Source organism: Oenanthe melanoleuca, chromosome 3 (genome assembly GCF_029582105.1).
Source record: "Oenanthe melanoleuca isolate GR-GAL-2019-014 chromosome 3, OMel1.0, whole genome shotgun sequence".
Lineage (NCBI taxonomy): Eukaryota > Metazoa > Chordata > Aves > Passeriformes > Muscicapidae > Oenanthe > Oenanthe melanoleuca.
In genome coordinates, this window is record NC_079336.1 from 16789889 (window position 1) to 16806538 (window position 16650).

The 16650-nt window shown below is 39.4% G+C and overlaps 1 protein-coding gene across 2 annotated transcripts in view; it reads right to left on the bottom strand.

Moving 5' to 3' along the window:
• Positions 1 to 10005: 10005 nt before the first annotated feature.
• Positions 10006 to 16650, bottom strand: part of COLEC11 (collectin subfamily member 11) — a 38197-nt gene continuing 31552 nt past the window's right edge. Inside the window, exons 4-7 of one of the 2 annotated variants that reach the window (XM_056488343.1) lie at positions 14888 to 14959; positions 14129 to 14182; positions 12378 to 12473; positions 10006 to 12228 (exon numbers count right to left, since the gene is read on the bottom strand). In XM_056488343.1, coding sequence (XP_056344318.1) covers positions 11819 to 12228; positions 12378 to 12473; positions 14129 to 14182; positions 14888 to 14959 — 632 coding nt within the window. In that variant the 3' untranslated portion in view covers positions 10006 to 11818. The remainder of the gene's footprint in view (positions 12229 to 12377; positions 12474 to 14128; positions 14183 to 14887; positions 14960 to 16650) is intronic. The other variant, XM_056488344.1, reaches the window with a different exon arrangement.

Here is a 16650-nt window from a genome sequence, read left to right on the forward strand (position 1 = left end):
AGGAGCCTGAGCTACAAATGGGAACTACAAGGGGTTGGGATGGGAAAGTCAACAAATTCCTCACAGCTCCTGGAAGTCAATATAATTGTGCACCCTGTGCAGGGCAGGCACAGGCAGGCAGCCAGATCAGCATACAGCTGGCTGAGAAAGCTCAAAATCCTCTCATTATCAAGCATTGCCACACTACACTCCGCCAGTAAAAGAAGCTGTAGCATCATGGCACTGGGCACATGGGCCTGGAAGGAACCATTCAGCTCATCTTGCCTTTAAAATAAGGCAAGAAGAATTTTTTTTCAAATAACTGGCAATGCTTCCATGAAGAACACAGAAGTATGATAGTAATAACAATAATAGGTAGCACTGATTCACTATAAAATCTGTTTTAGAGCTTAAGTGTCTCTTTTGTTAGATTTTTTTTCTGGTATCCAAATCAAATCCTGTTAGCTTCACAATTAACTTATTTTTTTATGCCACATCATGAGCAGACATTGAAAATAATCAGTTATCACCATTATAAAGAGTCTTTACTCTTCATCATCACACAATTGCATCACACACTTCCTTACTTCAGTCTCCTCTAGATCAAATGGTGCTCATTACACAGGTCACATTTGCCAGCTGTTTATCTGTTTTATTGTTTCACCTTTGTATTCCCCACACTTTGTCTGTATCCACTGCTCAGAAGTGAGCCCATTACTCCAGCTGAGACCCCAGCTATACAACAGAAAAGAAATTAACTCCCTTCCATGTCCTTTATGAGTATACCCCAGACTGAAATATCTTGATAAACAAAAAATCTTTAAATCTTTTGCCATTTAGCACTGACATTAACCCTAAACCTCTAAGCCTCTTTTGTCTTTCACATATTCTGGGGTGTCTGGTCACTTTTTCTTATGTACAATACCTTTCCCTTTCTGTTATTGCATTTCATTTGTTAATATCTGGCAATTTTTCATACAGTAAAAATCGATTTTTATCATGACACTGTCTCCAAAGTTCTTGAAGTCTTCCTTATTTTTTCATTATGTCATTGAAAACAGCAACATGAATTTGAGTAGAACGGTGCTCAGGATAAACCTCACAGAACTCTAACTTCAAATGTCCTCTAGTTTTTACCCAAAGCACTGATAATGTTTCTTAGCAGGTGTTTTAATCAGTGCACTCACTTTATAGCAATGAATCAAAGCTCCATCCCATTTGACGTGTGAGCATTAAGAATACAACATCTTACTGCTTTTCCACATCTACCAGATCAGCAAAGAAGCCAAATATGTAAAGGAGGATTTGACATGATTTGCTCTTGACAAATCCACAATTATTATTTCCACCACTTTACTATCCACTTGGTGCTTCCACTTATTTGTTTAGACCTTTGCTCTGGTAAACCAGTTAATCTGCCTGGTGAGTTACTTTGCATTTTTTTTTTCTTTAAATAAAGGCACTGTCTGGAGGATTCTCTAGGGCTATGAGACCTCTTGATCCTCCACAAGCATCTGAAGACAGTCACTAATAGTTCAGCAACTCCTTTGGCAACCTTCAACCAGATTTCACCTGACCCTGCTGACTAGAACATTTCTAATTCATCTAAATATTTTTAACTGGCCCTTTCTCTCTTCTGACCTGTGATTCTCTTCCCCTGTTAAAATTAATTGCATCGACGATCTGATTGCAATTAACCTTGGGGGAGTGAATCTTTCAGCCTTTCCTATGTCATCACAGCATACAAAAGCTTACTCAGTCAAATTAAAAAGAAATGTGTTGTCTACATAACACCAGCACCTCAGTAAAGCATTTTCATTCTGCATCAGCAGACATTTGTCCTCTCAATAGTTACAATGCAGATGTGCACCCAGTGATGCTGCTGGATTTGCAGGCCTGGCCCCCTCTCTGCTGCTCAGCACTGGCTGCTGTGACAGGACCACAGCATGTCTCACACTCCACAAGGGCATTTTACCCCAGCACACACTTAAAGGGCAGGGACATCACACACAGTGTATGATGTAGGAGATTCAAATGCTGTTCCCCAGATCAGAAACAATTGTTTGATTTTTCATTTACAAGCAGGAAATCAGTAATCTTTTTAAAACATTCAATATGGCAAGTTCCCTTCTGGGCTCTGGAGCACACACACCATGCTTCTCTGTTGAGTTTTTTGCTACTGAAACTAGTCAAGTGAGAACATCTGTGCATGGAAGTTACTGAAATGATCTCTGACATGTCTGTGCCCATGGTTTCTTCTTTCTGGGGGTGCTATTTATTGCTTTGCAGCACAGACAAGGAAAGGTAAACATCACAGTTTGCAGGGAAGAGAAAAACAATGCCAGGCAACCATCATTGTCTCTCTCTCTCATGCAAGAAAGAGAAGTAAGAACAAATTCAGCTTTCCTCTCACACAGTGATCATAACTGCCAGTTTGAGAAAGGAAGAAAGAGAGTTATTTTCTGCAGACAGAGCATTGGTTTTTTCCTGAGTGTGACTCATGAGCCTGTACCACACTGGGCTGCATGATAGAAGGGGCATCCAGATCCACCCTGTGACAAAAGTCACCCGTCGCAGGTCGTGCTCCTCTGCTGGGTGTCACACCTCCTTCAAAACCTTTTACAGCCTCTCCTCACAACCTTACATGACAAGCACCACTGGTCAGCAAAAGAAACATTTGAGTGGCAGTTCCACATAATGGGGATTTTGTGATGGAAACTCCTGAGATTTGATGGGTAGGATTCATCTGATCAGTCAGAAATGTCTGCGTTTTAGCTTGTCACCTTGGTCTCAGGGCAAATGAAAGAAATGAAGAGTCAGAAAAGGAACATTCCTATCCCAATTTAGACATCTAAAATAAGACAGATGAATCATATCCTGAATGCATTTATTTCTCCCCACAGACCAGAGAGACAGTGTGACTAGCTCAGATGCATTTACCGACAGTGCTGATGTTCAAACCTGGAGGAGACAGCTCCCCACCCCCAGACCTCAGCCAAGGGTTCTGGACAAACCCAGAAGGCTGAACTGGTCATCACGATGGACTCAATTCAGCTGCCTCATGGGGAGGTGCCTAGTGCCCTGTTAGGCACCCTAGGACATCCAAGACATTCAGCAAATTTATCCACTGGCCTCTGCCCCAGAGATGCAAAATTGACCTCAGCTGAGCGAAGTACCAGGTCAGGCTGCTCACTGCAGGGCTGTTCCCAGGACAGTAAACCCTACACAATGTCACAGCAGGTGAACATCCTCCATCACAAGACTGGTAGTGAAGCAGGGATAGAGATCATGCAAGGCAATCTGTAAGAATAAGCCAAAAAACAGTACCTAGTTTAAAGACACGTTTTTTAAAAATGGACAATTTAAGGCAATTAAAGGCAAAATAGGCTCACCAAAACCTTCAACAGTAAGGAACATCCCAGTTAATTATGCTCCATGTTTGCTACCTTTTAATACTTTTTTTACATGTAATATTACTTTCTTATTTTCAATACTAATTTCATAATAACACCTTAGTTAATATTGATTTCCACTGTGGGTTTTTCTTATTTCTTTTCATTTTCACTACATACCTAGCAATAAACTGAGTCTGCATAATCATTATCATACTCCTTAAGACCTTTAAAAATTTCATAACAGGTTTAAATATTCCCCTCTGTAATCTTATGACAAATGATTTTTCCCTGCCTACTTACTATTAAAAATGGATTCTTGTGAATGCACTTATCTGTAGTCTCCATTCACATATATACATTGCTTGTTTAAACAGCAGAAAAGACCTTTTTTTCTTCCTATATCACAAGTAAAGAGTAGGGGAAGCAAAATACATCCAGGTGGGAAAAGGTATTATACATTGAATAAATGCAAACATAAAGCATGCAGAACCCATCCAGCAGTAAAAGTGGGATGCACAGGACTCTATTACCCAGCTCTGTCTTTGCCTTTCTTGCTCCCAGGAGAGCCAGGACAACGCTGAGTGGTTTGGAAAATTCTTTCTTTATCCCTCATTAGTGATCTCAACAATGGAGGGGAAAGGCACAGGATCAGTGTGGGATTAAGTACAAATATGAACAAATATCATTTACACTCGAATCACAGCAAAGCTGATTCCAAATGACATGGGTGGAAAATGCTCTCTCCTAGGGTGAGAGATGATCTAATGGTCCCTTTTCCCTGCAGCCAGCATAACATCAACTGGACATCACAGAGCAGCTGAGTTGTGTGGTGGGGCAATCCAGCAGAAAGGCTGGTTTCCTACAGCATCCATCAATATTAGTTCAAGTCTTCAGTGCCCAGAAAGCACAATTTCTCATCAAGTCTTTTCCTGTGGTCAGAATTTTGTACAGCCTGTTTCCAAGATGTCCCTCTGCTGTTTTAACAACAGGTGAGCTCCCACTGCAGCCATCTCCTGAGGAGGGAAATCTTTGTTTACTACCCATTCACATTTTTACATAAAGTGTTTAAAAAGTGCAAATCCCAGAGACCTCATGTCACACCTGGTTGGCAGTGGCTAAAAGGTTCAAAATGTATTTTAGGGAAATACACCATGCAATCACACTAGCTCTGTTCTTCACACAGCTGATCAAAGGAGCAGCCAGCACCCGAGGCAGGCGCTGCTTGATGATGATCTGCAAGTGGCACTAAAACCAGAGATTGGGCCTGTGCAAAACTGGCCCACAAAGTCCCAGACCAGGAGTCTCTGGTGCCAGCTGACAGGGGACATGCAGAGCACAGCCTGGGCTCAGCAATGCAGGCACTGCTTTACCTGAGCTTGAAGGTCACTCACCTTCTCACCAGCCCATTCCGGTTTAACTTGAAATCATAAAGCAGATTTGTCTCATGGGTTAGATTTGTGGGTATTCTATTTATCATAAGCAAAAAATACTAGACTGGAAGGAGATTTACCTTTGTCAACAATTTAAAACACACTTTCAAAGAATCCTATTTAAGTTGCTTATGATTTGAAACTACTGTACACACAAATCAATTTCCAAGAAACTACAGTATGGAACACATAATCAACATACATAATTAACCTCACTTTGGGTCTGACCAGACCTGTGAACCATGACAGTAGTCTCAAAGAATATTTTTTTAAGTGAAATGAAACCACTGTGTGTTAAGCATGGTGTCAACACATCAGCTGTAATGCATTTATACTTTTGCAACACGAGTTTAAGGGATACAGCATTTATGTGTTGTTTTCAGAAGCCAGAGACAAAAATCAGGATGGAAAAGGAATTCCCTGAATCAAGAAAACTGTAAGTCTTCTGCTAACCCAGCTGGGATATTTGGAGAAGGTAGTTACTATATTAGAATTATTTATGTAGAACAGGTTGGTAATGCTGGGGAAGAAGTAGGGAGTTGGATTAAATAAAAGATGCTGACATGTATATGTTAGGGCATAAATGGCAGGGCATTTGTAATAATGAAATTATACCTTATTTTTTTCTGTGTTCTACAAACACAGTGGACTTAACATATTCATACCTTCCCTCTTGCAGAACGATCATGTCATTCATTCCATACTAAAGAATAAAGCAGGAAGAAAGTTGGATTTGTAGTTCTTTAGATATGCAATGAATCTTTTCTGCACTAGATGGCACCCTGTCTTCTCCTATGGATAAATATTGAATACTGCAAAAAGCAAAGGTTTCATTTTCACAGACTATAAAATGATAGAGGATTTATTCTTTGTGTTGAATGCTTTTACTGCTTCTTTTGTGTTCTACATCATACCCCTTGTGTACTTGCAAAGATAAAGTTCTGCATCGTGGACATACTTCAATTATTTTACATCAAATATTTGTCTCAAAATTGATTATTGCCCAGAAATCTTCATGGGAGACACACCCATTGCAGTGGCTCAGACTCTGAGTAACATTTAAAGTGCTTGGAATAAATTATAAATATCAAAATACTTCTCTCTCTTTCTTTCCAAAATAAGCATAGATCTAGAATTGATGACAATACTGTCTCAAATTCTCAGCAGGTATAAATCAATTTGGCTTCACTGGAGTTGATTGATGCCAGGTGAAGATCTGCACCTGCAATTTAGATGCTGGCCTGCAGAGCACAGCTTGACTTGTTTTCTTTTTCTTCACTCCAAGGCATGATAATTGAGCTCATTTGGGCACGCTTCTCACTTCTTAGTCAAAACTCCCACCTGAGAATTGGACTTAAAATCTGTGCACATCTCTTTGTAATAATTCAAAATAATCTTTTCACAAAGAAAAAAGAAAAGAAGAAGAAAGCTGAGTAAAGACTTCAGAGCTGGGAAGTCTGTTGTTCAATACAGCATCAGTGATTTCAACACTGCAACAGATGCAAGCAGAAGCAAAACACCACTCAGCTCCTTCATTTTTACCCTTGCTGCCACTAGATGATAGTATGGTAACACCTGTATGGCTCAGCTGCACACCAGACCTTCTGCTGCTGAATTCCTGGCAGCATTCACACTTTTATATGTAAAGAATATCCAGAAGCTCATCAATACTACATGGCTAGCCTTTGAGTAGCAGTGCTTAATTATATCCCCTGTGATTTCATGCATTAATATACCCAGAGACTGGTGGATGCTATTATTTGTTCATAGACCCAAACTGGGCTTTATTTAGGCACAGATATTGCACTAAATTGGTCAACTCACTCTATTTTTGTGAGTTACCCATCCAGAGCTATAGTGAGACATTGTGATGGAAAGGGCAAGATAATTACATTTCCCTAGCAGGAAGCTGGAGAATGGCTGGAGGTAACATTTACATTCTGCCTCATGGGCATCCCACTCACTGCCAGTTCTGCACATCCACTCACTGCTTCTTCCACCCTTTCCATTTTGTGCTCTCCCTCTTGAGAGGATTCCCTCCTCATCCAATAGAAAAGCTCTGGCCTAGGAGGAGAATTGCATCTGGAAAAACACCTTGAGCAAATAACTGCATCCTCTCCACAAACCCTTTCTCTCCCATTTCACATAGTTTGTACTCTCCTATCACAGCAAAATTAAAACCAAACTGTTCTTTCTCACAGCTGCTCAGTAAAGTAAATAGTCAAAATCCTTCACTGCACAATTTTTCCCTAGGTGAATCCTAAAACTCTGGTTTCTTTTTACCCACAATAGCAAGGTCATTTTTACTTTTGGTGGGCTGGACTGACTCTCCCTGGCCAGGAATGTGCACCCCAAGGAAGGGGTGAGTGGGCAGCTCCAGCTTTGCACAATACCTTTCCCATCACAGTTTTACAGGCACCTCCAGGTCTCCACAGTGGAAAAAGTCCTGTCTCTTTGTAATCTGTGGCAGACATGTAGAGTGGTGAACCTGTTGGCACCACAGGAAAGCCAAAAATTGAAAACAGAATCTCCAGTGAAAAGACCCTTGGACCAACAAAGGCTAAGGGGATGCAGTTCAGAAAGTGCAAATGGCAAGGTCACACATCATTGCATTGTTCTCTGCTTCTCTACTCAAGGATTTGATTCAGCCATCACAAGCCACTGAGTTTCCCACAAAAATTAGGTCTGGCTATAGACCTAGAGGAAACCCTGAATTTCTGCTTTACTGTAAATTTGGTTGCTTTGGGAAATTTCTGTTTTAATTCAGGATGAAAGTAGATTTGTAAGACTTTTAGGTTTCAAAGGGCTCATATTTATCTTATATAATGATTGGTTTAGACATTTGGAATAGTGCATAAACTACTAGTTATATGACATAATACTTAAATGAATAATTTTCAAAATCAGTAAGAATATCTTTTATGTAATGTCAGTTGAACTATCTATTCTTCTGCACTCTAAGCATGTAAAGTGTCATAGCAGGTTCAGGAGGAAAAAACAATTCCATTGTCACAGTCTTTCAGATAGCAAACAGAAGTCTCAAAAAGGTAACTTGTTCCCATTGGAAATCAAGACCTAAAGAATAAAGTAAAATATTTCAAACATACAGATCACTGTTACTGACACGGTGTAAAGCATATGAACAATACTATAAAAATCAAATCCCTTTATGGCTCAAAATAAAGCTTTTGGAAATTAAATTCTGAAAAATTCTAAAAGTGAACATCTTGAAAAATGTCTGCTTCAAAAGTCTTCCTCTGATGTGAACCTTCATCATATTTTACAATTAAAATTGTTTTGATATCATCTTCTTTTGCTTTTCATCAAGAGCTGTAACAAAAAAGGTCCAACCAGCTGCTATTTTACGAAGCATATTTGAACTGGCATTTCCTGAGCTTATGAAAAATGAAGCACTCCATTTCACTTGCATGAATAAGGATGCTCTATATCCCACATATGAATATTAATTTTTTTACAGTTCTTCCCTGTGATACAAGGATGTTTAAAACTCACAGTCAGGGAGTTCTGCTGCTAACAAACCTGTAACAAACCCATATTTCCAGGGATAATCATGTCAGCTGTCAGAGCACAGTGAGGAGCAGCTGGTTCATGAGGGATGGTGAGCCAGGAGCTGAGCAGAATAACAAGGCAAGCGGGAGCAGCACTTCCCACCAAGCAGTGAGGTTGTGGAGTGGCAAATCTGGATGGTGCTCAGGATCAGACATGATCCAGAGCTCTCCCAAGGTGTCCACAGGGAGTCAGAGCTCTCACAGCACTGGAGCTGCCCTTGGACTCAGCCAGTCAAGTGCTCCACCTTCACCAATCCCTCTCCTAGAACAGGAGTGCACATCTGCCCTGACATTAATACTACAACATCCAGCCCTAGCAGCTAAAAGTGCAGAGTACAGCTGGATGAAATCCACATTTTATAGGAAGAAGTCATCCAAAAATATGAATGGGTGACTACATTAAAAAAACTCTGCTATTGTTGCCTGTTTAAAATGCCACAGAATGCCCTTTATTTGAGAATAAAATAAAAAAGGGCTATGGGGATATATTTATGAGGAAAAATTATCCATCAAAAATAGAGCATATAAGAATAGTCTGAGAAACACCTGTGCTTGGCAGGCAGACATGTTCCAAAGGCTTCTGCAGAGCTACACAAAATGAGCAATTATATTACAGCTGCAGGTTTTAATGTACATGGAAAACACCCCAAGTAAAATTAACGTATCACTCATTTCATTTTTTAAAAAAACAATAGTTCCAAATTCCAGAGAGAGTAATGGAAACCTTTCCAAGCATGTCAGCAGGCTTCATGCAGGCTGAGCACTACATGCAACATTGATTCCTGCCTCCAGCAAGGCTGCACCTACAGGCATCAGCAACTCGAGGGTGAAAGAAATTATGAAGGGCTCATTCATTTCCAATGCCTCCATCATTTCTCACCCAGTTCCTCAAAGGGGATGTGCTGCTGTTGCCCCTTGCAGGGCAGCTAGAGACCTTACACACTAGCCTTGCTCCCTTTGCCCAAATGGTGAAATAAGGGCTGCTGCAGCCAGTGTACAGGTATTTGACATTGAAACTAACTTAGTTTCTACCTCATATATCCAGCATTGCAAAAAAAAAAAAAAAAAAAAAAAAAGTATCCTGAAGAACATGAAAACTAGGAAAAAATAAATGTCTTTTCCATTGCTTTTACTTTTTATCCTAAATTATAATAGAAATTGAGACTGTTTAAATGTTCCAGATATCAAGGCAATCTTTAAAACATGGTGTGACTTCAGCTAAAATAGGAGGATTTGGCATCTCAAAAAGCTTCCCCTCTCCCTAAAAAGCCTCTTTTCATCCTTCTGAGGAAACTGAACAATACAACAGAAATTTTCAAACCTAGGTGAAAAACTGCAACTTCAGCACACATAATGAGGGAACTTCAAATATCTGTATCTCATGTTAGGACTGTTTTAATATAGCAACAATGATTTGACAAAAGTATGCTGGAGATTTAAAGAGTTTCTGAGGATTTGTACAGCAGGCAGGAAACAATCATGATATTCAAAAGCCACTACTCTAAACAAATTGCTCTACTGGAATTGTTAGCTCCCTGCAAATTCTACAGAGTTTTGAATATTAGCATAGGAAGCAATTCACATTATTTAATAGATTTCGATATGCAGTTGGAAGAATGACTAACACACAGGTGTTATACTTATCTTTATTAAAAGAAAATAAAGCAATCAAAGGACCCATTCATTTTGAGTGAGTGCTCTGGAGCTGGGCTGATAATGAAATACTATAAGATACTATAATACTGCTAGTGATCTTCAAAATTAATAGCAAACATATATATATATATAAAGGATTGAGATTTACAGAGTAAATACAGCAAGCAAAAGAGTTTGTTCTCTTGATTATACAAATCAAATAATGTCAGTGTCTGTGGATATGAACAGCATTGTATGGTCATTGATGGTTTACATGCCAGAGCAGAGTTGATAGGAGTTGGTTTCCATGTTGTAGGGAAATGTCTGGGACCACATACCATATCCACTGTGGATATCCTATATGCCAATCTGCCATAATGATCAGATATGCATTTTGATCAGAATATTATGCAGGGATCATTTATCCTTAAAAATCATCTTAAAACACTGTGCAAGGTACTCCTAAAGAAACACAGCCAGAGATTTTGTAGATTTTTCTATGCCCAACAGTGAGATGCATCCAACTGGATCCTGGGAAGATTTAAAGTAATTTATCATTTCTTGTGTGAAATTATGCTGGTTTTGTTTTGTTGGGGTTTTTTAAATATACAACACATTTTTCCATCACATGCAATTGTAAATTTGGTACATAAATTATTTGTGCAAAGTCATTTATTACTGCTATATACATAATCAGGAAAATTGCAGAAACTTTTCTGCTTTTCAGGGCATTATTTTAACAATCTGTGTAAACATGTAAGCTGTTTTCTTACTAAAAGGAACTGATAGCTAATGTGTTTTCATGAGCTTAATTGCATATATATGAAGTCTGCCTTAAATTGTGGAGGGGTGGTATTTTGCTTGTTATGTAACAAGATGAACACAGATTATCTTTAAAAAATGTGAAAGGTTTACTTTAGGGAATTATTTGGGGTCTGAAATTCTCCATGCACTGAATCCTTTTCAACAAAGGAATGCAGAAAATCGAATTGCTACTTTTACGTTTAGCCAACCCCAAAGCACCATCTGGATGGAAACCCTCTTTAAGTGCTAAATTATAAGAGTTGTCATAGCATAGAATCATGGAATCATAGAATATTTTGGGTTGGGAGAGACCTTAAAGATTACTTAGTTCCACCCTCCTGCCATGGGCAGGGACACCTTTCACTAGACTTTGTCCTCCCTCAGCACTAAAATTCAGTTTACTTAAATGCTTCCTGGCCATAAATCTGTGAACAGCTTAATAAAGAAGTATTACAAAATTGGTAGGAATCATGACTTTTTGGTTTGCTTTGGCTATTTAAAAAAAAAAAAAAAAAGAGTTGTAACATTCAAAAAACCTACAGCAATATTTGCACTTATTAAATTGAGTATAGAAAATATTTGTCTTGTTGCCAAAATATCCCTGTAGCACTACCAGTAATTAGCACTTATAACTAAAAATTTTACTAAGATAAAAGAATATCAGGAATCTAATTCTAATGATTCTAACAAGCAGAGGTCAAATTTTGCCTTCCCTTACAGTCATGTAATCACATTTGTTAACTGTTGTAAGGGCAAAATTTAGCCCAAAAGCACATTTTTATCTAAATAGATATATTTTCCTACATTAAAAAAAAAGCCAACCAAACTATGCCTTATTACTGCTCCTCCCTTCTGAAGGGTAAATTCTGATATTTGAATACCTAAACTGTATTTACAGCTGTACAACTCTTGCAAAACTTCACTTGTACTCTGTAAACGCGGAGTATGTCGCTCAATCAACTTAGAATCAACTTAAACTCCTAGAATGAAGAAAGAGCAGAGCAGCTCAGACATTTTCCTTGTCAAACTCGCACACGAAGTACATGGTGATGTGGCAGGCCACGTCGTTCCAGCCGCCCGACGCCACCATCTCCACGCAGTCCTCCTCGTCGTAGGCGTTGTTGGGCTCCCCGCTGCGCCACTTGTTGAAGGTCTGCATGGGCGACCGGTCCGAGTAGACGAAGTTCCCCTCCTTCTCCAGGTCGTTAATGCCGATGAAGACCCGCGTGAGCCCGGCTTGGTTGATGTAGGAGGCGATCAGGCTGTTGGCAGTCTCGTCCTTGGGCATGCCCAGCGTCCCTCCCCGTCCGTGGCAGTAGAGTTGCGCTTCCTTGTAGCGCTTCTCCTCCTTGACCAGCAGGTAGATCTTGTGGTCGGTCTCCCGCACGCCGGCGACAGCTGCGGGGGAGGGCAGTGCTGAAAAGTGAGCGTTTCCACAAACCCAGTCACTGCGCACCCCAGGACAGCTGCACGGGTCACAGGAGGAAAGGGGCGCTCTCTGCGAGCGATTGCGCCGACACAACGAGGCACAAAGAAGGGAGAACAGCTACGTAAAGTTAACCTACCATTTTTTATGAATTTCAGTTCTGTCGTCAGCTGGGCTACTTGAATATCCATTTCACCAATAGCCTTCCTCAGCTGACTGCACTCACAAGGGATGCCTGTGAAATGATACAGATAGCCCAAATCAAAAAGCTACCTAATTTCAACAATTATCTCAACAATTTTATGAAAAGGCCCAGCATGGCAGCCCTGGAAAAAGCTGTCTTGCAAGTAACAGACAGAAAATTAGAGCTTTCACCACCCTGCACCATTATATGATTCTCAGAGGTGTCTCGACCTGTGCAGAACAGCTCAGTTCACTTCCTATGAATCTTCAGCTCTGAATTATTAGCACTAACCTAAGCACAGATAGATATTCTCTGAAAAAAATCCACAGTATTTTTAAAATAAAAACATTTTCCAACAATTCTCGTTTTCAGTAAAATTATTTTCTTTAGCTTTCTCAAAGATTTTTTTCTCAGCAAAAAACATTGTTTGCAAGTTTTTCCCAAGGAACATATCATGGCAGATCCTAAATTCCAACCCATAATGCACATAACTACCTGCAAAATGCAGTTCTGTTTTTGAAAGTACAGAATTTACAATACTTCTGACAATAAAGTTAGACAATAAAAAATCATCTTTTAACCCAAATTGGTATCGGTTTGATAATCTGAATGTGAGTACTGAAAGGATAATTGTCACATCTCTGACCACAAATCTCAAAATGAGGGTCAATTACTGTTTGCATTTATTACAGTTTGCAGTTCTGTACGTAATTGTTAAAATGTGCATTGGACACCCAATTACTCAGCCCAGTTGTGTAAGTCAGTCTGAGCACAGGGTACTTGCCCTGCAGAGCTGTGCATGCTGGCCAGGTGCACGGCACGCTGGCTCAGGAGTCAGAGTGACAAATTGTGCTCTGATGAGAAATCCAATCTGTGCACCTCCAATGCACCCTGCCAGGAAGGGATGAATTCAGTCAAATCCTGCCACTTTTGCAAGGCTTGCACTCCTTATGCTAGGCTGTTTCTCTAGAACAGCTGTATAGCTCTGGAAGACCCATATACCTCCATATAAGAATCTGAAGAGGGGGTGACAAGACCAAGCCAGGCTCTGCTTGGTGTGCCAAGCACTATGACAGGAGGCAATGGGCAGAGACTGATGCACAGGAAGTTCCTCCTGAACATGAGAAAGAACTTCTTTACTGTGTGGGTAACAGAGCATGGGAACAGATTGCCCAGAGAGGCTGTGGAGCCTCCCTCACTGGAGATATTCAAGAACTGTTTGGACACAATCCTGAGCCATGTGCTCTGGGATTACCCTGCTAGAGCAGAACTTGGACTAGGTGACCCAATGTGGTCCTTTCCAACCTGACCCATTCTGTGATCTGTGTTCTTGACAATCTCCTGCTTCTTTAACCATAATCCATGAAGGGGCAGGAATCCATGAATCCAACCTGCTCCTTCGTGTTGACTGGAAGACAAAGTGGGATATGCAGAGACATCCCTTTGCCCTGGTGATAAGTGATGCAGACAGTCTGACTTCACCTCCCACTAGACTTCTGGAGAGATTACTCCTCTGAGAAAGTATGATATATTGTTTTAGCACATACATCACAAGTCCAGCAGCTGCTGCAACTTCAATGATTTTAAGTCATTTGGAAATATCACAGTACCTATTAAAAATCATTCATTATTTCCCCCAGTATGTAAACAGATGCATTTTTAGTGATGAAAAGTCTTTCACATAAACAAGATGTGTTATGGATTACCTGGGTCACCATTAGGACCTGGTGGTCCTATGTCACCATTATCTCCTTTTTCACCTGAAAAAAAACATAATGTTAATGCAGCCTTTTCTGTCAATAGTTCATTTAGCACTTATCTATTTTTTTCTCTAGTGAAATTCAAATATGGAAAGTAGAAATATGCCCAAGCAAAAATAAAGGTTTTCCTGTCTGAGTCATCCCACAACAAAGGCTAGCCAAAGCTATGAAACTTGAATCCAAATAATATGTACCAATATACACTTCTTGACATTCATGAACTCCACATGAACTTCACAGTAAATTCAGATGCTGTAAAAGGGCTGGATATACCTAAATTTCAAATCATAATCTAGATGATTAGGTAAACACTGGTCCAAATGACTTAACCAAAGTCACACAGGAAGCCTATAGAGTAGGCAACATAAGGAAACACATCTTCTGGCTCTTAAAAGTCTGCAAAAGTACAGCACATCTTCCCACTGCTTTGACTGTCCACACTTGTGTGATAGTGTGAAGTTCTTTATTTACCCTCAAACTAGGACACTCTCAGGGCTTTGAGACTAAATATACTACTGACACAGCAAAAGGTAACTGGTTGAGAGATCTCAGTGACCTGGCTGACTACAGTGTGAGAAAATTCCTACTGAGGTAAACTGTGAGAATTGTCAGCCATTTTTCAAGCCCCTAAACTTTTCTCAAACATAACTGATCACAAATTTTTCACCTGAAACACAATCAGAGAAACAACTGAATTAAACATACCTTTGGAACCAATAGGACCAATTTTTCCATGCCGTCCTATGCTGCCTTTCTGTCCTTTGTCACCCATTTCTCCTGCACATAACAGAAGGATGAAAGGCACAAGGTAGTAATGCAGTCTGATTCACTCAGATTCTCCTGTGTTTGCAATATCAGCTTTTACAATGAACAAAACCATGCTATATCCCAAATATTCATTGAACTCCAGAGGTCTAGCTCAATCCTTGTGAAGAACTTACAAACAGCAACCTAGACAGTGATTTTATCTTTGCTAAACAATTGACATTGACAAGGCATGAAGATGTAATTGTCAACAGCTCTTGGCTGAAAACCACTGGAAAAGCTTTTGCAAACTTCTTTCAGCTGATCATGATAATCATATTGAAAATACAGATTGTTGCATTCAAACACAGATCAACAGATTAAAACTATCATGGAGTTGAGAAGACATAAAGGATAAAACACAATCGACGTTTCATCTCAGACAATGACTCCACTGTAACTGAGGACTGGCTTTGGGCTTAATGCCTTATTTATATATATAAATATATTTATTTATTATATATACTATTATTATTATTTATATATTATATATATATTATTATTTATATACATATATAAAGTATAAACACTGTCACATGAGATAGGTTTCCCTCTGTTCCACACTATTAAAGCAGAGGATATATGGAGGGACTACATGGATTAATGCCTTCTGAGGTTCCCATCCAGCAGAAATCCAAGCCCAAGACTGCTTTAGGAAATATTTATGAAGTTGTTTTCAATGACTGTTGAAAAAATTTCTTCTTTGCTGAAAGCAACATCTGCTATGCACTGGTCAATTACACAGGTGCAAGGGAACAATGAGACAAGCTGGAAGGAAAATCTACTGTAGGAATCCAACAAAAGGGCTTGTGCAAACTGTCATAGCTCAGCCTCAGTTGTGGATCTATGACAACTGAAGAGCTGTTGCCCCCTGTTGCTACTGCAGCTGGACAGACATACATATTTTTGAAAGCTGGATAATTTTATGACCCATTTTGTCATTACCTTTAACTTAAAAGAGAAAAATCAACAGAAATCAACAACAAGTATCAGAACATAAACTGACCACTAAGAGATGTTATCTCTATTACTCCATGAAGTCTCAAGCAACCCCTGTCACTTTATGGCAAAAAGAAACTATTTCCTCCAAGAGATAAATGTGTTAGATTTGTTGATCTAATTAATTATTGGCAAGTCCTACAACCAATGATTTTCCTTTGTTTCTAATAAGTATCAAATTCAGACACTACAGGCTTTCACCAGAAAGCAAAATATTTTTCTCTTATCTATTCCTACTGGAAGTACCATCTTGTAATCAGTTTATCAAATTGCTCTGAAAATTATATCTCTTGCTTTGCATATTAATGAATTTGGATTGCCATTACAGATCATGAGATGTTTGAATGCTTTCTCTTTTCAGGCTGCCACACCTGAAATTAAATAAACTGGTAGATCTAATGCATAAATAAAATAAAATATATAAAATTATTTCACTTTCTTTCTCACAGAAACTGGCCAGAAAATGAACTTGTTTTCAGTCACAGCCAGTAAAACCTATGTGCTCTGCTCAGAAGTAAAAGGAAAGTGTGTTATCTCAAGCAATGAAGACATATATTAAATCTCCTTTCCTCATTAAAAGAATTGTTCACATTTGGGTTTTTCTTACAGTGACTAACCCCTGCTTCCACTTCAGGGGCTTGGTTATTCTGCTTCTTCTGCAGAAT